At 41.8% G+C, this 27539-nt stretch overlaps 1 protein-coding gene across 3 annotated transcripts in view; it reads right to left on the bottom strand.

The window, feature by feature from the left end:
- Positions 1-262: 262 nt before the first annotated feature.
- NBN (nibrin) overlaps positions 263-27539 on the bottom strand; it is a 39084-nt gene continuing 11807 nt past the window's right edge. The window contains exons 6-16 of one of the 3 annotated variants that reach the window (XM_070748020.1): positions 22856-22973; positions 22333-22523; positions 20915-21012; positions 18431-18581; positions 16347-16592; positions 14977-15424; positions 10680-10748; positions 8476-8628; positions 6909-7022; positions 4129-4178; positions 263-1528 (exon numbers count right to left, since the gene is read on the bottom strand). In XM_070748020.1, coding sequence (XP_070604121.1) covers positions 1501-1528; positions 4129-4178; positions 6909-7022; positions 8476-8628; positions 10680-10748; positions 14977-15424; positions 16347-16592; positions 18431-18581; positions 20915-21012; positions 22333-22523; positions 22856-22973 — 1666 coding nt within the window. In that variant the 3' untranslated portion in view covers positions 263-1500. Of the gene's footprint in view, positions 1529-4128; positions 4179-6908; positions 7023-8471; positions 8629-10527; positions 10749-14976; positions 15425-16346; positions 16593-18430; positions 18582-20914; positions 21013-22332; positions 22524-22855; positions 22974-27539 lie in introns of those variants that run through there. The other 2 variants (XM_070748021.1, XR_011558739.1) reach the window with 2 other exon arrangements.

A 27539-nucleotide genomic window follows, 5' to 3' on the forward strand; every position in this document is an offset into this window, starting at 1 on the left:
AAAGAGTAGTAGATGCTTGGAACAAACTTCCAGCAGACGTGGTTGGTAAATCCAGAGTAACTGAATTTAAACATGCCTGGGATAAACATATATCCATCCTAAGATAAAATACATGAAATAGTATAAGGGCAGACTAGATGGACCAAGAGGTCTTTTTCTGCCGTCAATCTTCTATGTTTCTAAGTAATCAACATCTGAAAATTATTTTTCTTTCTTCAGATTAGAAAACAATATAAACGGGACACTTTTGAAAAAAGGCACATTTCCTCACAGAAAACATTTATTGGTTAGTTTACACAAATGGCTGCTTTGTGGTATGATTCTTCAGTTGAAAATAACTCAGCTAAATCAACAAAATATTCATTTATCCAGCATAATATGTTATGCAAATATATACTGAAGTGATTCAATCTGACAGTGAAGACTTCTAAATTTAAAATATGATACTAAAAAAACCCTATTTATAGCATATTTGAGCAGGCAGAAACTACCCGAATATCCATTGTGAAAGGAATTTGAAGCACATCCTACTTCTAATTCCCTGACCAGGATATTTTTCTTAGAACTAGTTAAGGGAGTTAAATATTACAGGGACTAGTGTTACCTCTGGTTTACTTTTATGTTTCATAAGTGTGACTTATTAAAAGGGACATCTTTTATAAATAGAAATAGTTGCAAGGCATAAATTAAACACAAACTTCAAAATTACCTTTTTAAAATGTGGTAGCTCCATTTCTTTTTATAAAAACAAAGTCTTTCATAGAAAGTTCTTAAAATGTGGCTTGAATATGACTTCTAAAGGCATACAATGTATTGAGTTCAGTATTTGTCAATGACTAAACTCCTGGTCAGCAAAAAACAAAACCATAACTTTCCTATATTGGAATGTTACTAAAAGCTTGGCATTTTCAAGATTTGTTCCAAGATTGTTTAGATGACATCTCTAATATCAGCACAATATCTTGCTGCCACGATCCAATAGGTGCATGGCAATACTTTCAGAATCATCCGTCTCTTCCTATGCCTCTCACTAAACTTTCTAGCTACTCCAAGAACCCTCCCTCCTCCACTAATTTTCAACTGTGTATTTAATGGAAATAGTGAAAGCAAGGTTCTGAGTGCTATTCAATGGGTTTTCTATGCTGGGAAAATTACATTTCCCACAATTCCTTGTACCCGACATGCAGCACAAATGTAGGTGGGAGAATTTCAGTAAATAGTAAGGAGGTTGGAAGAGGCTTGAAAATTATGCAAATGCAGGAAGCTTAAAATTCCTCTCCTGCTCAGACTAGATGTTGAATATTTTCTTAGGGTTAATATTTCAAAGCCTACAAGAAAATTGGCTAGTTTTGTGGATCCATCACTAATTGGGACTAGTTTCAAGTTCTGTTTCTTAAACAGAAACATTTTTTAAAAAGTCACATTTTTAGCAGATGGGGTTGATTCTAAAGTAACTCCTTGATACTGCAGTTTATTACCATCAAGCAATTAGAGGTACAATTATCTTCTTTTTATTCGTGGATCATACCTGTAAATTAAGAAAAAGGATGCAAATACAGGTTACTTAAGAAATATTTAAAACTTATTTTGTGTTTAATAAACAGAACCTTAAATTGACTAACAAATCAAACAATTAGGAAACAATAAAGTCACTAGAAATCCTACAAAAATATTAAATGATATAAAGTAATGCAATTTGACTACAGTAAAACAAGCTATTTATTAAAATTCCTATATAAGCCATGAAGGAGCCTGGGTGACTTCAGTCCTATCATTAATATACGGCCTAACTATTTTTGAAAAATTGTCACCAGGTCACGACAGGAAACCTGGAGGAATATATGAGATCAATAAAAAGAATCTTGAATACAATGGCAGTAAACAAGCATCGGAAGTTTATTAATATTTCTACTGAAATATTTTTTTGACCAACATGATGAAACTATTTGATTTGATTGGATTGGATTGGATTTGTATGCCGCCTCTCTCCGCAGACTCGGACCAGCTAACAACAGTAGTAAACAGCATATAACAATCCAATATAAACAGTTAAAAACCCCTATTGTAAAACCAAACATACAGACAGACATACCATGCATAAAAAAACTATGCAGGCTGGTCGTGTTGGGTGCTCTCAGATGCAAAAGAACAAAAATGCCAGGTCCATACATGAAAGTTCAATTAAAATGATTAATTGCTGTAGCCTAAGCACAAGAATCTTTTCAACAAATGGTTGAGACTAACCTTCTCTAACTGCTTAAGAATTATATAAGGGTCAACAGCACTCAAGAAGGGTTGGATTTAGTTCAGTTGTGGCTATGTAGGGATGTTAGATTGATCCCTCTTTTCTTATATTCCTTCTCATACAGATGCATTAATACTGAACTATTCTGATGTTAATGTAAACATATAACATCAAACCACACTCTTCCATTCCACTGAATCTAACATAGGAGATTCCAAGTTTCATATATTATATCTTATATCATAATTTCGTCATAAAACTGAACATCATTTAATATTAACTTTCCAAAATACAGGTCTCCATCCATTGTCCAGAAACATGTAAAATTACAAACAGAACAAAAAATATTGACATACAGTGATCCCCCGGTTATTGCGTCCCCGACCATTGCGAACAGGGTAATTTGCGATTTTTCAACCCGGAAGTCAAAATACCATCTACGCATGCGTGCCCTTTTTTTTCTATGGGCACGCATGCGTAGATGGCAACCGGGAGATCAGCTGCTGGGCGGCTTCCCTGGGTCTTCCCCCTCTTGCTGGCATCAGCGAGGAGTTTCCCCACCGCCCACGCAAACTCCTCGCTGCCGCTCGCCCGCCCTTCGCCTGCCCACGCCGTTCGTTCCCCCTCTTGCTGGCGGGAGGGCGAGAAGCCCTCCCCAGCACCCGCTCGCCCGCCCTTCGCCGCTCGCCCGCCCGCCCTTCGCCCTGGCGGAGAAATTCCAGCCCCCACCTGGTCCTGCCCGATCCTCCTCCCTGAGGCAGCTCGCCCTCCCATGGCCGCTTCCTCCACCCTCCATCGCAAGCCCTCGCCACCGCAGCCAACGCGCGCTGCGATCTTCAAGGCCGGCTCCTTTCGGCCCAGCATCCCGGGCCAAGCAGCTGCCTTCCGTGACTGAGCCTGGCTGGCCCTGAAGATCGTAGCGCGCTTTGGCTGCAGCGGCGAGCGAAGCCAAGCCGGCAGCAATATCGCCGCCGCTGCAGCCAACGCGCGCTACGATCTTCCGGGCCAGCCAGGCTCAGTCACGGAAGGCAGCCGCTTGGCCCGGGATGCTGGGCCGAGAGGAGCCGGGCTTGATCCGCTGAGCCTGGCTGGCCCGGAAGATCGTAGCGCGCGTTGGCTGCAGCGGCGGCGACATTGCTGCCGGCTTGGCTTCGCTCGCTCGCCGCTGAGGAGCCGAAGATTGGGGGGCGGCGCGGCGAGCGAGCGAGCGAAGCCAAGCCGGCAGCAATGTCGCCGCCGCTGCAGCCAACGTGCGCTACGATCTTCCGGGCCAGCCAGGCTCAGCGGATCAAGCCCGGCTCCTCTCGGCCCAGCATCCCGGGCCAAGCGGCTGCCTTCCGTGACTGAGCCTGGCTGGCCCGGAAGATCGTAGCGCGCGTTGGCTGCAGCGGCGGCGATATTGCTGCCGGCTTGGCTTCGCTCGCTCGCTAGCAACCCCCCAAACCCGGGTTGGGGGTTCGGGGGGGTGCTAGCGAGCCCCCCATGTCGTCGGCGATGTTTTAAAAGAGCCGCGCCGCCCCCAATCTTTGGCTCCTCGCTAGCGCTGCGGAAGTTTAAAACACCATCTGCACATGCGCAGATGGTGTTTTTACTTCCGCAGCGCTACTTCGCGAAAACCCGCTCGTTGCGGGGGGTCCTGGAACGGAACCCTCGCAACGAGCGGGGGATCACTGTACAGGAAATTATCCTCTCTTCTGATATTGAAATAGGTTTAAAGCCCCCCATTCACTTAATGGAGAACAAAATGATACCAAAAATTAAGAGATAAACAGTAAGAAAAAAATTATAATCAAGTGTTTTCTTCTAAAAGCATACATGGCCAAAAAGCTTTGGTTTGAAGAAATAGCTACACATTTCATATATTTATAAGCAAAGTTACTTACCGGAACAGATCATCTGCAAGTGACTCTTCTCTTGCTTGACAATTCTGTTCCTAGGAAAAAAAAAAATTTCTGTAAGAACAGGTAGCAAGAATTTTTACTATCAATTTTAAATAGAGACATTCATAAATAATATTTTATGCTGTACAACAACGCTATTTCTGTTTACAATACAGTGATACCTCGGTCTTACAAACCCCTCATCATACAAACTTTTCGAGATACAAACCCGGGGTTTAAGATTTTTCTTTCCTTTTCTTCCAAACTATTTTCACCTTACAAACCCAAGCTGCCGCCATTGGGATGCCCCGCGTCCGGACTTCTGTTGCCAGCAAAGCGCCCGTTTTTGCGCTGCTGCGATTCCCCTGAGGCTCCTCTCCATGGGAAACACCACCTCCGGACTTCCGTGTTTTTGCGATGCTGCAGGGGAATCCCTGCAAAAACGGGTGCTTCGCTGGCAACGGAAGTCCGGAGGTGGGGTTTCCCAGCGAGGGGAACCTCAACGAAATCGCAGCATCACAAAAACATGGAAGTCTGGAGGTTGGGTTTCAAGGACTTCCGTGTTTTTCCGCTGCTGCAATTTCGCTGAGGTTCCCCTCACTGGGAAACCCCACCTCTGGACTTCCGTTGCCAGCGAAGCACCCATTTTTCCGCTGCTGGGATTCCCCTGCAGCATCACAAAAACATGGAAGTCTGGAAGTGGGATTTCCCATGGAGGGGAGCCTCAGGGGAATCCCAGCAGCGCAAAAACGGGCGCTTCGGCTGGCAAAAGGGGTGAGTTTTGGGCTTTCATGCATTAATCTCTTTTCCATTGATTCCAATGGGAAACATTGTTTCGTCTTACAAACTTTTCACCTTACCAACCTCGTTCCGGAACCAATTAAATTCATAAGACGAGGTATCACTGTATTTCCTTCCTACTGCAAACAGGCAATATCAAGACTTTCCTGAGGTTGAGGATTGTGTACATGAAAGACTCTAATAATTGCACTCAACGTTCTGCTGTGTCCAGGAAGAATAAGGATTCAATAAAAACAAAAATCTATAGTTTTTTTGAGGTATGTTATTTAGTTTTTGTAATTTCAATAGTTCTTCGTTTATAATTGTTATTAGCATTGTCAGCTGCCCAGAGTTGCTTTGGATAGCAAGATAGATAGCATATAAATGTAATAAATAAAACGGGTTCCTAAGAACTCTTAATCACAGCAAGTATGTCTCTAAGAATCATGCATATAAAGATAAATCATGTTGCATCTTCTATAATATAAAGGATAATAAGCTCTCTACATGGGGCTACCTTTGAAGAGTGTCTGGAAATTACAAATTGTGCAGAATGCAGCCACACAAGCGGTCATGGGCCTGCCCAGACATGGCCATGTCTCTCCTACACTCCACAGTCTGCACTGGCTGCCAATTGGTTTCCGGACTCAATTCAAAGTGTTGGTTATGACCTATAAAGCCCTACATGGCATGGGACCAGATTACTTACAAGACCGCCTCCTGCCGCATGAATCCCAGTGACCAGTTAGGTTCCACAGAGTCGGCCTTCTCCAGGTCCCGTCAACTAGACAATGTCGCTTGGCGGGACCTGGGGGAAGAGCCTTCTCTGTGGGGGGCCCGGCCCTTTGGAATCAGCCCTTCCCCAGTGATTCGTACTGTCCCCACCCTACTAGCCTCCCATAAGAGTCTGAAAACTCATCTATGTTGCCAGGCTTGGGGTCATTAGACACTGCCTCCTGTGCGATGAATGTAAGGTGAGTTTGTTGAATGAATATGAGTGCATTTTTATTGGTTTTTAGATTTTTAACTTAATTAATTGGATTTCGATGTACATTGTTTTTAATATTTTGTAAGCCACCCTGAGTCCTCGGAGAGGGGCAGCATATAAATCCGATTAATAAGTAATAAATAAATAAATATAAAAACGGCAGCTTTCATTCATTACAACTTGACTTAAAATTGCTTGTGAGAACAGTCATGCCTGGAATGTATCTCCCCAACTCTTTTCTTATAATAACCACAGATTTGCTTTTATTAAACCCACTAGTAGACTTATGAGTGGAACAGTGTCCTTCCTTTACTAAGCCAGGATTCACTGATCCCAGTAGTAGAAACAATTCAAGTATAACCATTGATGTCATTAGTATGCATTTAAATCCTTTGTAAAGTTGCCCATATTAGATGAGGTTTGCTATTTTCTCAGGGAACATTGTATCAAATAGCACTAAGGATGGTAGAACAGGCATCAAGAACCAATCTAGCCTCTGAGCATATGTTGTCTAAGATTTCTGATTTATTTAAAAAACTATTTTACTATAGGCATTCACTTATTATTATTCTTGGCTTATAAAATACATCCATCCATGCATATATACATACACGCATACATACATACATACATACATACCTACATACATACATACATTACATAAAGCTATATTGTGTCTAAGCCGTCACTGAACCAGAAGACATATTCCTAACATTTCTGTTCAACAAAATTATCAATAAATTTAAAACATGACTCTAAATTAGAGGCTTGTTTTAAGCCCCCTACGATATGTGTGTGTGTGTGTGTGTGTGTGTGTGTGTGTGTGTGAATATCACAGAAAGGTTAGAATACAGAAGACAGTGAGACACTGAAAGTAAGAAATTAATATTCTACACCTACTTTACATGCTACAAAGTTGTATCCTTTTATAAAGCTAACAACCTTCTTTACAAAATATTTTGAGCATTAGCAATGTTTATATTAGATTTTTTTAAAAAATGTTTGTATTTCCTACCTCTATTTCTTGTCTCAACCAATCTTCCATGTCAGGGTTCCTTCTAGCATTATGAGCTATCAGATCTGATCCTCCAATAATATTTGGAAGCCTCCCTGCCCCAGGATAAGCTATCTGTCCAGGAAATAAAAGGCATATTAATGTGAACAGAAACATTAATTATTGCCCGCGGCTGCAAAGCAAAAGAAAATAAATGCAAATTTGGACCTTGCTTCATTTATTTCTTAAACTAATTCAATACAACATATGCCAGGATGAAAAATTAATTACTCCACCAGCCCTCAGGTATGTATTTGGGACTCAAAGAGGGTCCGCAACTTGGGCGTCCTCCTCGATCCACAGCTCACATTAGAGAAACATCTTTCAGCTGTGGCGAGGGGGGCGTCTGCCCAGGTTCGCCTGGTGCACCAGTTGCGGCCCTATCTGGATCGGGACTCACTGCTCACAGTCACTCATGCCCTCATCACCTCGAGGCTCGACTACTGTAATGCTCTCTACATGGGGCTACCTTTGAAGAATGTTCGGAAACTTCATATCGTGCAGAATGCAGCTGCGAGAGCAATCATGGGCTTCTCTAAGTATGCCCATGTTACTCCAACACTCCGCAGTCTGCACTGGTTGCCGATCAGTTTCCGGTCACAATTCAAAGTGTTGGTTATGACCTATAAAGCCCTACATGGCAGAAAATCTTCGGGACCGCCTTCTGCCGCATGAATCCCAGCGACCAGTTAGGTCCCACAGAGCGGGCCTTCTCTGGGTCCTGTCGACTAAACAATGTCGTCTGGCGGGACCCGGGGAAGAGCCTTCTGTGTGGCGGCTCCGACCCTCTGGAACCAGCTACTCCCAGACATTAGGATTGCCCTCACCCTCCTTGCCTTTCGGAAACTCCTTAAAACCTCTGCTGTCAGGCATGGGGGAATTGAAACCTCTCCCCCTTGCCCATGTAGTTTCTGTGTATGGTTCGACTGTGTGCTTGTTTTTTATATATTGGGGTTTCTTTTGGATTTTTTAACCTAAAACTGTAATCTAGATTGCTAAATATTAGATTTGTTACTATGTATTGTTTTTTACCATTGTTGTGAGCCGCCCCGAGTCTACGGAGAGGGACGGCATATAAATCCAATAAATCTAATCTAATCTAAATGTTATGTTGAGAACTTCACCATGATGAAGAAAACAAAAGTTTGTGGCTTGAATAATTTCAGCCTTGATTTTCTAATGGTCTACTCACACAACATATCTTTTAAATTAACTACTGAACTTGAGGAACATTTCTTTTTCACACTGATATATATGTTATATTATTATTGTTTATGAAATAAAAGAAACAAACACCCATTTTTTATATTTGTTCACTAAAGCTCCTATTCACGTCAGCAGTACCCACATCAATCTCTCAAAATGCTTTTACATATGCAAACATTCAGAAAATACAAAAGGATGCAAATACTTTTTAAAGGTTACTAATTGTACACATGCAAAATCAAGAGAGGAATAAAACAGGATTAAACAAACATTCTTTAATTTTAATATTCTGAACACAACTCCCCTGTTACTATATACAAACCTTTTTAAATTTTTTAAAGTTGCTCAGATGCCCGTAGTCTGAATTTGCTGGAGGAATGGTTTTCTTTGGTTGACTAACAACCAAGGATCTGAATTCCATTAACAAAACCTTACTAGGGAGATAACTTGAAATATCTCCACATTTACCTGGATTCTTATTTAAGGAGAGAAAGGAAGAACAATTAATAAAGGCACTCTAATCAAACTTCTCTATCATTAATGAGATTACCAGAAATACTGTATGCCCTCCTCCTACTCTGGAGATTATAGTGTTCCCTCGATTTTCGCGGGGGATGTGTTCTGAGACCGCCTGTGAAAGTCGAATTCCCGCAAAGTAGAGATGCAGAAGTAAATACACTATTTTTGGCTATGAACAGTATCACAAGCCTTCCCTTAACACTTTAAACCCCTAAACTGCAATTTCTCATTCCCTTACCAACCATTTAGATTATTACTCACCATGTTTATTTATTAAAGTTTATTAAAAAAAATATTTATTAAAGGTGGACGAAAGTTTGGCGATGACGTATGACGTCATCAGGCAGGAAAAACCGTGATATAGGGAAAAACCCCGCAAAGTATTTTTTAATTAATATTTTTTAAAACCGTGGTATAGCCGTTTCGCGAAGTTCGAACCCGCGAAAATCAAGGGACCACTGTATATACCAATTCAATATTTCCTCACGTTTTATAATTAAACCCATTTTATCATGAAAAAAAATCAAACAATGTGAACTCATACAAGAATTGTGTGCTATGAAAAAAACCCTGTGTATCTAATATACACAGGGTTTTTTTCACTCTGACAATTCTTGATCTTTCGGACAATTGGGAAGATAAAAATATTACATACTTTAAATGCAAAAAGCGAAGCAACCACTGGTGGGTTTCTACCAGTGCAGTAGGCGACTCCGCACCAGTAGTGGCTGCCAGATTGCACAATTTGCACGTGGCCACTCCAGTGCCAGTCTGTATGACAGCTCCATCTTTTTTTCTTGAATTTTTCAGCTTTTTTGCTTTCTGCACATGTACAGAAGCAAAAACTCACAAGGGGATGCTTGTGTATGTGAGATTTTGGCTTTTTTTTTTTGCTTCCTCACATGCATAGAAGCAAAAAACCACCAAAATCACACAAGAGCAAGCATCTCCTCATAAGATTTCAGCACGTTTTTGCTTCCCGCCACTGGAGGGATCCATCAAAGTTGCTAAAATGTAGGGACTCTTTCTGATTTGGGAAGCTATGTGAAAACCCTCAGGATCTTGATTAGCCACCTCTGATCTGGGTCATTCTTTGTCAAGTGGACCAGGTGAAATTGAAGCCTTATTTGAAAAGAAACCATCACAAAAACAACATATATGTTGTTATTTCTAATGAAATAAAAATGAAGATGATTGAAAGTGAGAAAACACATTGTAATTTAAAAATTGCTGTTTATAATGAAAATGATTGAAGGTGATGAAACAGAGCTCTCTGTTTTCTCACCTTCAATCATCTTCATTTTTATTTCATTAGAAAGAGCACATTATTTCTATCATGTATGTTGTTTTTTTTGGTGGTTTCTTTTCAAATAAGGCTGCAAATATCAGCCAAGTGGACCCCTGGTCCACTTAACAAAGAATGACCCATCTAATAGTCTCAACTTTTTCTTTTATAGACATTTTCTTTTTAAATCTTCCAACAGTTTCTAAGAAAAATAAAACAAAATACTCCTAATTCTCAAGTGGAATAATTACTGTTTGATCGCCTGACAAATAATAGCAATAGCAAAGGAGAATATTTGTAGCTTGGGGTTTAAATGAAGGGTCCTTGGTGCTCTCTGAGCTTTGTTGTTCTCTTGCAGATACCCAAACTAGGAAACATCATCAATGCTAGTAAGGATTTGAGTTTGCTCTCAATTAATAGCAAGAAAGAGGAAAAGAGTCAGAAAGCACATGGACTATTTTCTTAATGCTACCGCCAATATTGTTTTGGGTAAGAAACAGTTATTTTTAAAAGCTTTGCTTAACACTTTAAGCATTTTTTATTTTAAAAATATTTTCCTTCTATATTCACCTTTTACTAAACTTATTTCTTGCATTTACATCCCACCTTTCTCCAAAGCTCAATGCACCATAAACAGCTGTCCCATTTTACTTTCACAATAACCCTGTGAAGTAGCTTGAGATAAACATGAATATATTCCTTAGATCTGAGTCACTTCTTACGGGTTCTGGTGGCTCTTCTTTGATTTCTTCTTTCTGGTTTTCTGCTGGAAGGGATTCCTCATTTTTTTCCTGTTGAACAAAAATATATAGCCCTTGACTTATGACCACAATTGAGCTCTGAATTTATGTATTTAAACGAGTTTTAACCTCATTTTACAACTTGTCTTGCCCCTTTTGTTAAGTAAATCACTTCAGTCGTTAAATTAGTAACACGGTTGTTAAGTGAATCTGGTTTGGCCACTGACTTTGCTTATCAGAAGGTCACAAAAAGGTGATCACATAACCTTGCGACACTGTAACCATCATAAATATGAATCAGTTGTCAAATCATCATTGTCAATTATGTGACTATGGAGAGGTTGGTCATAATCACTTTTTTCAGTGCCACTGTAACTTTGAACAGTCACTAAACAAACCGTTGTTAAATCAAGGATTACTTGTATATATTGGTACAAAATCCTCCTCCATTTTGTCCACACCTAATCCTATGGGTAGGTTGAGCTAAAAGCAACTGGCTAAAAGTTGTACGATCAACAATGGATGTAACTTAACCTAGGTTTCCTCAGCTCTTCTCTAATGTGTGACTCATCGCCCTATACTCCCAAGAGCATTCCTTTCATGTAGCCACTATTCTCCCTCTTCCATTTTTGGAGCTCCTAGTTTTTCATTTTACAGACAAGGTTCTTTTGGATTTTTAAACGATAATATAAAACAGTTAGCTTTCATTCATTAGCGACTTTATTTAAATTTGCTGCTACATTGTAAACATGAGAACAGCCATGCTTATTCAGGCCTGGAAGGTATCTCCCCAACTCTTTTCTTATAATAACCAGGGATTTACTTTTATTAAACTTACTAGCAGACTTAAGAGTAGAACAGCATCCTTCCTTTACTAACCCAGGATTCACTGATCCCAGTAGTAGAAACAATCCAAGTATAACCGTTGATGCCATTAGTATGCATTCAAAGCCTTTCTAAAGCTGATCATATTTTGATCATCACCAGTCTCATGAGGTTCCACAATCTTGAACTATTCTATTGAAAAACAATTATAAGAATCTTTCTTTTTTTAAACAATAAATTTAATAATAATAAAAGTCCACAAACACTGTGAGAGCAATCATGGGCTTCCCTAAATATGCCCATGTCACACCAACACTCCGCAGTCTGCATTGGTTGCCGATCAGTTTCCGGTCACAATTCAAAGTGTTGGTTATGACCTATAAAGCCCTTCATGGCACCGGACCAGATTACCTCAGGGACCGCCTTCTGCCGCACAAATCCCAGCGGCCAGTTAGGTCCCACAGAATGGGTCTTCTCCGGGTCCCGTCAACTAAACCAGTGTTTCCCAACCGGTGTGCCGCGGCACACTGGTGTGCCGCGAGACATGGTCAGGTGTGCCGCAAAGAAATAAGCTCAGCTTCTGGTCTCGCAACTTTTTGCGAAGAGAAAAAAGTTGTGAGACCGGAAGCTGAGCTTGCTTCTTTGCGCCTTCCAAGTTTTCCAGCAGTTGCGGCGCCCCGCCCGGCTGGAGCTTCCCTGTCAGCAGGTGAGCTTTGGGGCTTGGTGGGAGGGCAGCGGCAGCGGGAGGGCGGCGCGCAGGGGGAGGGGGAGGGTGGCGGCAGCGGCAGCGGGCAGGAGCCATGCCGTGGGGCGGTGGCAGGGTGGTCCCTCTCTCTCTCCCCCTCTCTTGCTTTCTCTTTCTCTCCCCCCTCTCTCCCTCTCTCTTTCTCCCAATAGCCGTGGGGCGACGTCAGGGTGATCGTCGGTGCCTCTGTTCCTCTGTTCCGGAGGCGGAGCTCCGGAACAGAGGAACAGAGGCACCGACGGCGGCGGCTGGAAATGCTGGAATTGCGTGGCTGGCACTTGCCTGCTGGCTGGACCAGGACGGAGGCTCAAGCCCCACGTCCATGCCCAGCGCAACGCCAGAAATGTACGGCGTCTAGCCACCGCCGTCTGTGCCTCCGTTCTGGAGCTCCGCTTCACAGCTGATCACCCTGCCGTCGCCCCACAGCTACTGGGAGAAAGAGAGAGGGGGAGAGGGGGAGAGAAAGAGAAAGCAAGAGAGGGAGAGACAGAAATAGAGAGAGGAAGAGAGGGGGGGAGAGAAAGAGAGAGAAAGATATAGCAAAAGAGGGAGAGAGAGAAAGAGAGGGAGAGAGGGGGGAGAGAAAGAGAGAGAAAGAGATAGCAAGAGAGGTAGAGAGAGAAAGAGAGAGGAAGAGAGGGGGGATAGAAAGAGAGAGAAAGAGATAGCAAGAGAGGGGGAGAGAGAAGGAGAGAGGGAGAGAGGGGGAGAGAAAGAGATAGCAAGAGAGGGAGAGAGAAGGAGAGAGGGAGAGAGGGGGGAGAGAAAGAGATAGCAAGAGAGGGAGAGAGAGAGGGGGGGAGAGAGAAAGAGATAGCAAGAGAGGGAGAGAGAGAAAGAGAGAGGGAGAGGGGGGAGAGAAAGAAGGAGAGAGAGATAGCAAGAGAGGTAGAGAGAGAAAGAGAGAGGAAGAGGGGGGGATAGAAAGAGAGAGAAAGAGATAGCAAGAGAGGGAGAGAGAGAAGGAGAGAGGGAGAGAGGGGGAGAGAAAGAGATAGCAAGAGAGGGAGAAAGAGAGAGGAAGAGAGGGGGGAGAAAGAGAGAGAAAGATATAGCAAGAGAGGGAGAGAGAGAAAGAGAGGGAGAGAGGGGAGAGAGAAAGAGAGAGGAAGAGGGGGGGATAGAAAGAGAGAGAAAGAGATAGCAAGAGAGGGAGAGAGAGGGAGAGAGGGGGAGAGAAAGAGAGAGAAAGAGATAGCAAGAGAGGGAGAGAGAGGGAGAGAGGGAGAGAGGGGGGAGAGAAAGAAGGAGAGAGAGGGGGTAGAGAAAGAGAGAAAGCAAAAGAGAGAGAGAGAAAGAGAGATAGCAAGAGAGAGGGAGAGAGAGGGGGAGAGAAAGAGAGAAAGCAAAAGAGAGAGAGAGAAAGAGAGAGAAAGAGAGAGGGAGAGAGAGGGGGAAGAGAGAAAGAGAGAAAGACAGCAAGAGAGAGAAAGCAAGAGAGAGAGAGAAAGAGGGGGGAAGGAGGGTGAGGGAAAGACAGAGAGAGGGAAGGAAGGAGGGAGAGAGAAGGAGGGCAAAAAAGAGAGGAAGGAAGAAACAAATAGAGATGCAGAGAGAGGGGAAAGAAAGAGGAGGGAAGGGAGAGAGAGAGAGAAAGAGGGAGAGAGAAAAATAGAGCGAAAGGGAGGAAGAGAGATATTTTTGTCCAAACTTTTTTTTACACCCACCCCCCCCCCCGCTCAATGTTCCCCAGGATTTTGTAAATGTGAATTATGTGCCGCGGCTCAAAAAAGGTTGGGAAACACTGAACTAAACAATGTAGCTTGGCGGGACCCAGGAGAAGAGCCTTCTCTGTGGCGGCCCCGGCCCTCTGGAACCAACTCCCCCCAGAGATTAGAATTGCCCCCACCCTCCTTGCCTTTCGTAAGCTACTTAAAACCCACCTCTGCCGCCAGGCATGGGGGAATTAAGACTTTTTTCTCCCCCTAGGCCGTTACAACTGTATACATGGTATGTTTGTATGTATGTTTGGTTTTTTATATATTAAGGGGTTTTAATTTGCTTTTAGTATTGGATTTTATTGTATATTTTCATGATTGTTGTTAGCCACCCCGAGTTTTCGGAGAGGGGCGGCATATAAATCCAATAAAACTTGAAACTTGAAACTTTTACAATATCACCATTCAGCCAACCCTTAAGCCCATGAATTTAAGAAAAAAATGCTTGAAATAATGCATTCGACTGTACTACTGTAATTTAAGAGGTTTAGATTTATTCAACGATTACCACAATGTTATGTTTTGTGTATGTGCATTTTTGTGCTTTCCCGGAATGCAAATCTGTAATTGCTAGTTACATTACATTGTACAGTACTACCTCTAGATACGAGCTGCTCCACATGCGAGTATTCCAAGTTACGAGCTGAGACGCGAGCAAACTTTCTGTTCAACACCCGAGCTCAAATTCGGGATACGAGACGAGCTTCCACTAGGTGGCGCAATAATTCCTTGCTTCAAGTTATCTCGGTGCGAAAAACAAAGTCTAAAGGCATTTGTTCGAGATGCGAGTTGATTGACACACGAGCTTGGGTCTTGAACGTATTAGACACGTATGTCGAGGTACCACTGTACAACCAAATTAAGGCATTACATGCAAGGATAGATACATGAAAGGAAATCAAGTAAATGCTAACTGATTAATCTAGTAAAATGTCTGCAATTTGAAGGACTTAATATCTCAATAGATCCCATGAGGAAAAGCAGGTCTTACCAAAAATCTAGTGGCTTCTCCTTTTGATTCTTTGTTTCTTAAAGTGCTTTCTTTAAGATCCAGTTTCACCTTCTTCTTTGCATTCTGAGTGTTTTTCTCATACTGATCTCCTATATTCTCTTCTGGATACAACTCTTGACTTGCAAACACAAGTTCTAAAGAAGCTTCATCTTCCACGGGATCTTCTATTTTCTTTCTCTTCTTTGATGCAGACATTTCAACAGGGATACTTTCCATTCCTGTTTGCTTTGACTTGTCATTTCCCACTATTAAAGATTTTCTTGAGTCCATCAATGAGTCACTTACTCCTTGTGTTGCTGCACACTTTCCTCTTTGAGAATCCACATTGGTTTCCCGTAGCAAAAAAGGTACAGATGAAATTTGTGATGACTTCTTATCCACCTTTGCATGTTTTGAAAATGGTGTTTCTAATTCCTCATTCCTTTCTCTTAAAATAGAAAAAAGAGACTGAGAATTGGCCTTACTTTGAAATACTTTTTTAGTCAACAGTAGATAATTGAACAGTTAGAGGGACTATGAATATTTCAACAAGATAAGGAAGTGGTTAATCCTGCTTTAGAAGCAAGACCAATTCTAAATCCCATGGAATTCTAAGCCCCAATTACCCTGTAATAACCATTATTGGAATAAATATAAAATAACAGCTCCCTTTAAGACCTACGAAACTACAGGAGTATAAGAGGCACCTTTTTCCTCCCTAAAAGAGGCTGATAATTTAGGTGTGTCTTACACCCTGAATGTAGCTGTTTTTTCAGCCCTAACTAGCTGCTATCTTCCCAGCTCTTACCTTGAAGGCTCTTTCATTGTTACTCTTTGCAAAGAATGTTTTCCAAGCGTCAAGTCTTTGCAGAGTTTTTTTCATTGCTCTAACTTGCTCTGAATAAGTTTCTTTCCAGCCCTTACCAGCTGTTAGTAATGTTCCCAGTTCTAATCGGCTTACAAGCTCTTTCATTGTTACTCTCTGCAAAGAATGTTTTCCTAAATCTTTGCAGGTTTTTTTTTCATTGCCCTAGTTGATCCAAATGTTTCTTTCTAGGTCCTAATTATGTTCCCAGCTCCTACTGGCTTGCAAGCTCTTTCACTGTTACTCTCTCTGAATAAGGTTTTTTTAAAGCTCTAACCAGGGGATAAAATAATGTGCTGAAGCTGACCAGACTAAGGACGCTAGCAAGATGAATATCTGGTAAGCAGATACTTTTCCCTATTTTCCTCCCCAAAAAATAAGGTATCTTATACTCCGCTGCGTCTTATACTCCGAAAAATATGGTAAGTTAGCTACATTAAAATAAAAGTTAAGAAAGAGAGCCCTTCTTTTAACCTTAATACTCAATTCTGAGAAAAAAATGTACCTTTTTTTAACAAAGTAATTTTTAATTGAATTGGGTTGCTGTGAATCTTCCTCTCTGTTCCTGCTATGACTTGAAATTTCAGAAGATAAACACGCTAGACTGGTGAGGTCAGCTCCGTGTGTCTTCTTTAGCTGGGGCAGGATTTTCTCTCTCTTTACACTTCTTGTTCTTTCTGGAGTTTCCATAACAGTAATTATACCCTGTGACTGGGTTACAGGCTTTGATTCCCCTTGTGATAATTCCATACTGTAAAAGCAAACAGATTAGAAAAAATATTAATCAAAACCAAGATAAGCGCACTCCTTGAGAACTATGACCCACAGAATCCTGGAAATAACTGAAGAATTCTAAATTGTCTTGACATATAAGAAAATGTAAACACAATGCAAAACTAAATCTTATCCCAATCAAAATTTGTCTACTTACTGATCCACAATGATTTTAATCTTTTCCTATTATCTAATACAGGAGTATCAAACTTGATTTCATTGAGGGCCGCATCACAGTTGTGTTTGACCTCGCGGGGGGGGGGCAGGGTCGAAGGTCAGGGTGGACATGGCCAGCTCAACATCACTCCTGTTAGGGGTGCCTGTGACGTCCCGAGTGCTTGGCCATGGAAAAGAGGCTCCCAAGATCGGTTTTTGGCTGGTATGGCCTCCTGCAACCTTCTGCCAGTGAAAACGGAGTTCGGGAGGGTTGCGTTGCAGGAGGCCATAGCAGCCGAAAACAGAGCTTGACCCCGTTTTCGCTGGCAGAAGCACTACACTTCAGTTCTTTTCTGTTTCCAGAGCCGTCGCGCAGGCCAGATCTGCCCAGGCCTTGAGGTTGACATGAGAAAAAGTCTATTACAGTAATACCTTGTCTTATGAACTTAATTGGTTCCGGAAGTAGGTTCATAAGGCGAAAAGTTCGTAAGACGAAACATTGTTTCCCATAGGAAACAATGTAAAAGCGATTAATGTGTGCAAAAAGAAAAAAAAATCGCAAAATGGCGCTCCGCTGGGCGCCGCCGCTCGGCTGTCACCTTTTAAAACAGCCGGGGGGCTTCTCAACATTTTCCTGAACGCCAAACCCAGAAGTTCGGGTTTGGGTTCTGGAGGCCGCCGAGAAGCCCTCTGACTGTTTCAGAAGGTGACAGCCGGGTGGCAGCGCTTCTCGGCAGCCTCCCGAACCCGAAAAGTTCGGGTTCGGGAGAATGCTGAGAAGCCCCCCGGCTGTTTTAAAAGGTGACAGCTGGGTGGCGGCGCCCAGCAGAGCGCCATTTTGCGATATGTGGTGGGTTTGTAAGCTGAAAAAAGTTCGTAAGAAGAGGCAAAAAATTTCTGAAGCCCGGGTTCGTATCACGAGGGGTTCGTATCACGAGGTACCACTGTATTTAAGATTGTGTATTTGCATGCTATTTCAAAAAAGATCGGATATGTCAAAACAATTAAAACTTTTGTTAATTGTTAATTTGTTAAAAACTTTTGTTAATTTTGTTAATATAGAACAAAATACATGTATTTAAATATAAATATATGTTGTGAGCCGCCCCGAGTCTACGGAGAGGGGCGGCATACAAATCTAATTAATAATAATAATAATAATCATCATCATCCAATTAATAGTCCAGTGCAATTAATGTTGACATGGTAAGTGTAGGTTGCTATTTTGTAAAAAGAAAAATCTTGTTTGCTGAAAATAGCAAATTTCAAACACCAATTCCTATGAATGTATAGTATAGTATACATTGTATACTTAGATGTCCATCCACAATTGACTGATTATTTATTTACTCATTTTCTATAACTGCCCATCTCAGCCAAGTGATTCTGAATTGAATGAACACGCAACTCGAGTCCCCTTAACAAGCAACTTAATTGTTTAAAACGATCATTTGAAATTCAGTCCAGAAGTTGTAAATGTTTCATTTACAGTATTGGTGAACCTTTTCAGCACCGAATACCAAAATGAAAGCACATGCGCGCGGTTTGGAGTGCCAGAAACTAGAAAAGCAGCTCCCCAGCACGCACGCATGCAATCCCCAATTTCAGCAATTACTAAAGTTTTGGAAACAGTTAAAAAAAATTGGAATGATAATTTACAGTAATGTGTCCATCACTTCATCCATTTCTGTGTCAGCTACAAATGCACTGATGTCCTCTTGGTTAGAAGGCATTGTTGTTTCGTCAACTGCCACACTCTGAGCCTGACTTTGTTCAGGGACATGGGATGCTACGGCAGCAGTTTTTATATCTGCAATTTAGATACAAAGGTAAAATGAACAGCCATTTTATCAGAGTTACGTAAATTAAATTCATATAATTCCAGTATTTGATGTTTATTTTTACATAGAGCATTAGGTTACAATACTTACACTCCTATTTGCTTTACAGAATACAGAATCTCTAAGGCTAACATACAAAGTAAAAATATTAAACATGTTATTCCTACTATTCCTAGTGATGTTTTCATTTTATATACGAAGTGTATAAATGTTGCCTTGAGTTCCTCAAGGAAAGGCAGATTATACATCTAACAAATTGTGGTATTTGCAACCCACAACCTCATTGCAGTTCCAAAAAAAATCAAAACATCTATAATAAAGTCCACTACTATTACTGTAAATCATAGCAAGCTTCATAACTGAATCAGTAAAACATAACAGGTAATGGCAATACCAGGAAGCATTCAGGTAATGCAGGTGTGATGTAGCCCATGGTTTTATGACAGGGGTCCTCAAACATGACCTACTCTGCACTTCTAATTCAATTGTGGTCCCCAGGTGTCAGTATAGATCAGGGGACCCCTAACTAGGCAACTTTAAGACTTATAAACTTCAATTCCCAGAATTCTCCAGCCACCTCTGCTGGGATTTTGGGAGTTGAAGTGCACAAGTCTTAAAGTTGCAAGGCTTGAAGACTTCTGCCTTAAACACAGGCAAATAATGGGCTCACCGTAAATGTGATAATTTGCATTGGACTAAATGCTATTTTAAAAGATGGTCACTGCTTAGCGCTGCTAATCAAACAGCACACACTTATTTGGCATTTTTCGTGAAAAAAAATAGAAGACAGAAAGACAAACATATTTTGGAAAAAGAAACAGGAAAATTATAAACTTCAGAATGCAAATTTACAATGATAGTGTTATTTGCTAGCATTCCACATGAAGGTCTGTATTCAAAGCACCACTTGTTCATTAAATATATTGAATATATAATATCCAAAGTATCTAATCAAACTTACAGAATTACTGGTATGATAATATGAATAATAGGAGTGGCTGCTGCTATATAAATATATCTGAGCTGGAATTAAATCTTGGGCTACTAGGCTTTATTCATCAACAGCAACATCTTTTATTAGGTAACTATTCATTAAAATATTCATTGTAATATCAACTTTTAACAATTTTTCCCTTGTGAAATATTTTATCAAAAAAGAGAAAAAGCAAATAATTACTTTTACTGTATAAAAAGGAAGTTACATGTGATTTTTCCCTCTATATATGATTTCCCTCTCTTTAATGTATTGATGAAATTATAACTTGTTGGGGTTGAACTTTGAAAAACAGTTCGAGTTTCATTGACAAAAAGATGACATCTATATGGAAGGAAATTAGAAATTATATCAGAAATTCTCTCTGAGTTAGTCAATGCTGATGGGTTTTGGTAATTCAAAACTCACTTTTTGCTATATAACAAATTTCAGTGTGCTGCTCTCAGTTATGGTGGTGGGGACGTTCTCCCAGGTTCACCTGGTGCACCAGTTGCGACCCTATTTGGGCCGGGAGTCTCTCCTCACAGTCACTTATGCCCTTATCACCTTGAGGTTCGACTACTGCAACACTCTCTATATGGGCTACCTTTGAAGAGAGACTTCAGGTGGTGCAAAATGCAGCTGCGCGAGCAGTCATGGATCTTCTCAGATACGCCCATGTTTCTCAAGTATTCCACAAGCTGCACTGGCTGCCGTCTGGTCTCCCAACGTAATGTTGGTTATGACCTATAAAGCCCTATATGGCATTGGACCAGATTATCTATGGGACCGTCTTCTGCTTCTTGTATCCCAACAGCCGGTAAGGTCCCACAGAGTTGGCGTTCTCCAGATCTTGTCAGCTAGACAATGTCACCTAGCAGGGCCTAGGGGAAGAGCCTTCTCAGTAGCGGCCCCGGCCCTATGGAATCAACTCCCTCCAGAGATTCGTACCACCCCTATCCTCTCTGCCTTCCATAAGGCTTTAAAGACCCACCTCTGCCAACAGGCTTGGGGCCACTAAGTTTAATATCTAGCCTCGGCCAACAAATTAATTTATATATACGATTAGGTGGAGGTGAGTGACTGGTTTTAAGAAATTGGGGTTTTAGGATGTCTTTAGATTTAATTTCTAGATGTTGTACTTTTTTCTTGATGTGAGCCGCCCAGAGTCTGAAGAGAAGGGTGGCATAGAACTTAAATAAATAAACAAACAAACAAACAAACAAACAAATAAACCAGGTAAACAGCTATCCTAGTGCTATTGACTAAATATCAATTTCTGAAACGACTAAAGAGAAAAGATAAAGGTGAAAAAAGGGGTTTTGTTACCTCCACTGGATGAAATTTGAGGATTACAGTATTTTTCTGTAGATACAAAAATAACTGCTAAACCGATTTCTGCCTCTGAAATTGTTCTATAGTTCTTCCTAACAGAAACAAAATGTGTTATTAAAGAAGTATCATTCATCTAAAAATATCCAGGAAAACATTTAAAAACAGACTTCCACAGAGAATTCAGAGTAGGACAAAAATAAATTAAAGTAGGCGTCCACATCTTTCCCTATTCTTTAAAATGTTTTCTTGAAATACAGGGAATCAATTCTATTTTTTAATGTGCAGTTTTAAGTCTACAATCCACAACTGTACCAGTTTGGAAATCCTAAAGGTCCTCATGGAAAAATTAAAAATGATTTCCTGTAATTGGTAATAGCACATATACTGCTTCACAGTGTTTTACAGCCCTTTCTAAACAGTTTAGTCAGCATATTACCTCCAACAATCTGGGTCCTCATTTTACTGACCGGGAGATGGAAAGCTTGAACCTTTCAGAATTGAATTGAATTCCTGGGGTGAGCAATGAGTTAGCTTTGCAATACTGCATTCCAACCACTGCACCATCACGGGTCTTTCTTTTAATCAATCAATTGTGAGGTTCTTTTTAATTATTTCACATTGGATAATTATATACAGTGTTCCCTCGATTTTCGCGGGTTCGAACTTCGCGGAACGTCTATACCACGGTTTTTCAAAAATATTAATTAAAAAATATTTGCGGTTTCCCCCCCTATACCATGGTTTTTCCCGCCTGATGACGTCATATGTCATTGCCAAACTTTTGTCTGCCTTTAAAAAACATTTTTTAAAATAAACTTTGATAAATAAAAATTGAGAATAATAATCTAAATGGTTGCTAAGGGGATGGGAAATTGCAATTTAGGGGTTTAAAGTATTAAGGGAAGGCTTGGGATACTGTTCATAGCCAAAAATAGTGTATTTACTTCCGCATTTCTACTTCGCGGAAATTCGACTTTCGCGGATGGTCTCGGAACGCATACCCCGCGGAAATCGAGGGAACACTGTATTTCAGGTTTTGGTAGCTACAGGAACCCTAGTATGTTAAATAAAATCTTAGAATGTCAACCTATGTGTCATCTTGAAAGTTTATTTTAAAATTAAATTTTACAGAATTTAATTTTATTCTGTAAAAATACATTTCCCTGTAACAACTGATAGTGGGTTACACAGCAAAATGTTCCAGAATTTCTCTAAAAGCTCATCTAGAATCCTCATAGCAAATTGTGGAATGAAATGAAAAAATCCCCTCTTAATCAAATTCAAATTGTATTTTCTTGCACAATAAACTACGGTGTAAGAGGAATACTTCCTTTGTGTTTTTAATGTTGTACCATGTCACAAAATGTTGATGACTCAGCAATTCAGTTTGAATTATAAACAGTAAGCCACACCTTTGCAAGGCAGCTGTAATATTATCAATCCATTTTTTGTCCAAGGTAGAACCTGATAGTTGGGAGTTTGTAGATCCTACTTCAATGACACAAGTGTTAGATGTTATTAAAGCAGCAGCATCTTCTGTTTTGTCAGTCAACAGTCTTGCTTCTCCTCCGCCAAGCTTAATTGCTGAACTCAATTTTGCATGCTAGAATGAAATCAAATTTAAATAACTGAGCTGGTATTGATGTGTACTTTTAAAATAAATTACACACACACACACACCTACATACATATATATACATATACATACATACAAACATAGTCAAACTTACAAAGAACTGATAAATAAAGGCGCTATGCTCCCTTTTGGGTATATTTGGGTATATATTTTCACATAGCAAGTACCTTCTCTGACATTTTTTTTTCTCACTGAAAAAGAGGTCTTTTTGGTGGTATTTCATCCGTAGACAAATCAATTCCAACTCCACATAGCCCCTTGGGAGCCCTAGACAAGGGTTTGAATACTGAATCATTTACCTGCTTTGCTGATAGAAACATAATTTTTTTCCCTCTGAAAATAGTTCTTCTTCTAGGACACTTGGTCAGATCTATATTTTCATTCTCAATACTTGGTTCATCAACTCGTGGAAAAAATCTAAAAATGGAGGAAACTTATAAAAATACATAACTTATTTATAAAGAAAGCCTTTAAAAAAAACAAAGTCATGTGGAAACACATTTAACTATCGGTATATCATAAAATTGTAATTCCAAGCTCAGCTACAGCCATAAGATGAAGCCTTTGTATCCCACCTTTCTTCAGGAGGTCAATTTTCCTTCACAGTTAAAACAACGGATATAGGTTAGACTCAGAGATTGTCTCAAAAACCATCCAAGGTTTTTCTGTGGCTAATGGTGAACTAGTCAACATCTTCATCATTATACTAGTAGGGATCCATTATGTACCCACACCATATATCACTTATCAGAAGAAAAGTTGGTGGATCCAAAAAAGATATGTGATGTTGAAATTTAATTAAACTGTTCAAATATGAGCTCCTCTGTAGTGATAATATTAATTTCAGTTTTAATTATCAAATCTGACCAAACTGCAATGTTTAAGTTTTTCTGCTAAGATATTGATGAATATACACTGAAATTAGATACATATGTACAGTGAACCCTCGAGTTTCGCGTCCTCAAGGATCGCGAAAGGGCTATTTCGCTAGTTTGTAACCCGGAAGTAAACTCCACCATCTGCGCATGCGTGCCCTTCCACGCATGCGTAGATGGTGGAGTTTCCCCGCCGGGCAGAGGCTTCCCTGGGTCTTCCCCCTCTTGCCCCGTAAGACCCCAGTGGCGGTGGGCTGGAGCGAGAGCTTGGGGCACCCTAGCTCCACTTCCCAGCTGGGAAGCGGAGCCGGCAACAGCGTGGGCGGGCGCGCGGCGCGCGCGAGCTTGGGGCAGCCTAGCTCCGCTCCCCAGCTGGGAAGCGGATCTAGGGAGTCCCCACCGCGCGCGCGTTGCTGGGGAAAGTGCGCGCGCTTGGGAACATCCCAGCTTCGCTCCCAGCTGGGGAGCGGATCTAGGGAGTCCCCACCGCGCGCGCGTTGCTGGGGAAAGCACGCGCGCTTTCCCCAGCAACGCGCGCGCGGTGGGGACTCCCTAGATCCGCTCCCCAGCTGGGAGCGAAGCTGGGATGTTCCCAAGCGCGCGCGCTTTCCCCAGCAATGCGCGCGCGGTGGGGACTCCCTAGATCCGCTTCCCAGCTGGGGAGCGAAGCTAGGATGTTCCCAAGCGAGCGGGCACCCAGGGAAGCCGTTGCGCGAGCAACGGGGTGGGCGGGCGAAGGGCGGGCGGCAGTAGAAGCAAAAACACCATCTGCGCAAGCGCAGATGGTGTTTTTACTTCCGCACCGCTACTTCGCTAAAAATCGATCATCGCGTGGGACGGAACGGAACCCTCGCGATGATCGAGGGTTCACTGTATTCATATTTTAGAGAATATTATTTACTGCACAAAATTATTATAAAGAATTATTTAAAATCTTGGTTAGTGTACCTACAGTATCTCCTACACCGTCTTGAATATATTACTATAGCAACTTGATGAAATTAAGCCAATGATGTTCTTATAATACCGTAATTGAAAATACATGGTTACCTTTTCAAAGTGCACATAGCCCTGTATCATAAATGTAATATACACAGTTTTGACTGTGGTTTCTGTAATGGCCAGGAAAAATGTTTTAATTATGTAATGGTCCTCATAAAGAAAAAATGGGAAAACATACAGTAGGTATAGGTAATAACTACTGTATTTTAATGGAGGTCCTATAAAGATTCTCAAAACAGAAACAACTGTGATCATCTTTCTGTGAAAAAGTTAAAGATGTCTTCTAGACTCCCAATGATTACATGGATATAACCAGTAATAGGCGGCCAAAATTTTTACCGCCACACTGTGGGTGTGGCTTAAAGTCATGTGACTGGGTAGGAGTGGCTTGCCAGCCACGTGACCAGGTGGGAGTGGCTTGAACGATCATCATCGTTCAAGTGAACTGTTCAGTCCTCGACATACAACCTTACCAATGTCACTCGCTGAGGTGACAATTTCCTTCACATTTCCAGCGCTTTCCTTCCTGGGTCGCCCCCCCTTCTCTGGCTGGGTAGCTAGGTGAATGGGTGCTGCCAGAAGCATAAATGCTGCCAGCACCACTTCCACCCACACCTTCTGCTTGCATCTCAGGCAGGAGGTGGCCGCGTGAGGCTGGAGGGGAGCCAGGCAGGGGAGCTTGTCCGAGGCCAGGAAGGAGGAAAGAGGAAAAAAACAAGGAACGCAGACGCAGCAGCAGGGAAAAAGAGGAGAGCCGAGCCGAGACCAGTAATCCAGGAAGTGACAGCTGCCGATCAGCTGGAGCTGCGCACATATCTTCATTTCCGCCGGTGGAACTACATTCCACCCATCCTGCCTGCTGCCCACCCCTGGATATAACTATGTCTAGCGGTGGGTTGCTCCCAGTTCAGGCCAGTTCAAACCACTGGTAGCAGCGGCGGGAAGCTCTGCCCACCCACCCAGGATGCTTCTGCGCATGTGCAGAAGTGTTACACATGCGCAAGAACAAACCGGTAGCAACAGGATGTAGAACCCACTATTGACCATGTTGTTTACTTGGCAGCAATGCAAAAATGTTTTGCCATTGCATTTTTTCTGCATTTCAGGACATTCTTCAATTTTCCAGTCTAGCCTGATATTATCTGCTTATCTTCCATACCAGTCTAACCAGGGTTAATCCTATTTAGCTTTTAAGTCCAGACAAGATCAGCCAGATGCTGCCATCTGAGGCTACCTGATAATTGGAAGTTTGCAAAGTCAAATGCTATAACCTTTAAATCCCATGAACCCATCTTCAGCCATTCCGACATCACTAGAAGCATTTTCTCATCCGAATGGACTACTCTGTTTAATTGACCCAACTTTGAAACATAGTTTTAATTGTAATAGGTAATTTATACTGTAACAGTCCTTTTCCAGATCAGACCATTTCAATTACTATTAGAATAGCCTTTTTCAGAGCTTTTCCAGAGATTGCAGCAGGAAGAGATCATATTTAGTCCTCAAAACATTATGCACCCTTTGTTCAATAACCTTCACCCAGAAAGAGAGTGAAAGTACATGCTATGTCTTCTGACTTTTCACAACATTCAAGAATAGCAGGTTCTGTTACTTTCTCAGTGGACAATTATAGCGTACAATATAAGGCGGAATCTTTCTGTTTTTATGAAGTACTGACTGGGAGTTACAGAAATATATATTATTAATGAATAGATTATACAGTGGTCCCCCGATTATTGCGAGGGTTCCTTTCCAGGACCCCTCGCAATGATCGGTTTTTCGCGAAGTAGCGGTGCGGAAGTAAAAACACCATCTGCGCATGCGCAGATGGTGTTTTTACTTCCGCCGCAGCAGCGAGGAGCCGAAGATTGGGGTTTCCCCACCGCCCATGCAAACTCCTCGCTGCCGCTCGCCCGCCCTTCGCCCGCCCACGCCGTTCGCTTCGCGCCGTCCCCAGCTGAGTCCTGAAGCCAATTCGCTTCAGGACTCAGCTGGGAAGCGGCGCGAGCGAACGGCGTGGGCGGGCAAAGGGCGGGCGAGCGGCGGGCGCGCGGGCAGGCAGGCGGCGGACAAGCCGTTCGCTCGTGCCGCTCGCTCACGCCGCTTCCCAGCTGAGTCCTGAAGCCAATTCGCTTCAGGAATCAGCTGGGAAGCGGCGCAAGCGAACGGCGTGGGCGGGCGAAGGGCGGGCGAGCGGCAGCGAGGAGTTTGCGTGGGCGGTGGGGAAACTCCTCGCTGATGCCTGCCGCTCGCCCTCCCGCCAGCAAGAGGGGGAAGACCCAGGGAAGCCGCCCAGCAGCTGATCTGCCCGGCGCCATCTACGCATGCGTGGCCATAGAAAAAAAGGGCGCGCATGCGCAGATGGTGTTTTGACTTCCGGGTTGAAAAATCGCCATATAGCCGTTCGCAATGATCGGGATCGCGATACCCGGGGGATCACTGTATTCAGCTTTTTTTTCTATTAGAACTGAATATAATGGCTGAGTAACATCCTGAAATCTGTAATAGGGCAGGTAAACATGAATACACTAAATTACAATCCATTTGTTGTGCCCCCTGGAGATATGTTTACACCTTACATGCTAAGAATTTTGTGATGCTTACAGACAATAATAGATTAAAGTTATGTTGCTTTCAATAATACTATACTTGCAATTAAAAGAGGACTTCATCAAGGAATATATCTGGCTTTTAAACTGATAGCAGAGTCTATCTTTTTTAAATGATGCAGTCTGCTTTGGAGATGGTTTTTAAAAATCTGTTTCTTTAAATTCAGGATGAAACTCTGCAGGACATATACTGTATATGCCAACAACTGGTCAATTCTCAATTTACAAAAGTATTTTCTGGAATGAACATGAAATATAGGAGTAAAATCGCTTTATTCTCATGTTGTCTACCTCAAATTTAAGGACAGCCCAGAAATATACAATTCTTAATGGTATTAAAACTTGTTTAAAAATCAAGACAAGTAAGAACTTGTTGTTTTCATTGCTTATCTCCTTTTTAATCTATTCATTAGGATAAAATTGGGTCTACAAGTCTGAAATGTTTCTTTGCTTTGGCAAAAATCCAGAATTTTTTTTTGGATAAGTTTATCTTCCAT

This window comes from Erythrolamprus reginae, chromosome 3 (genome assembly GCF_031021105.1).
Source record: "Erythrolamprus reginae isolate rEryReg1 chromosome 3, rEryReg1.hap1, whole genome shotgun sequence".
Lineage (NCBI taxonomy): Eukaryota > Metazoa > Chordata > Lepidosauria > Squamata > Dipsadidae > Erythrolamprus > Erythrolamprus reginae.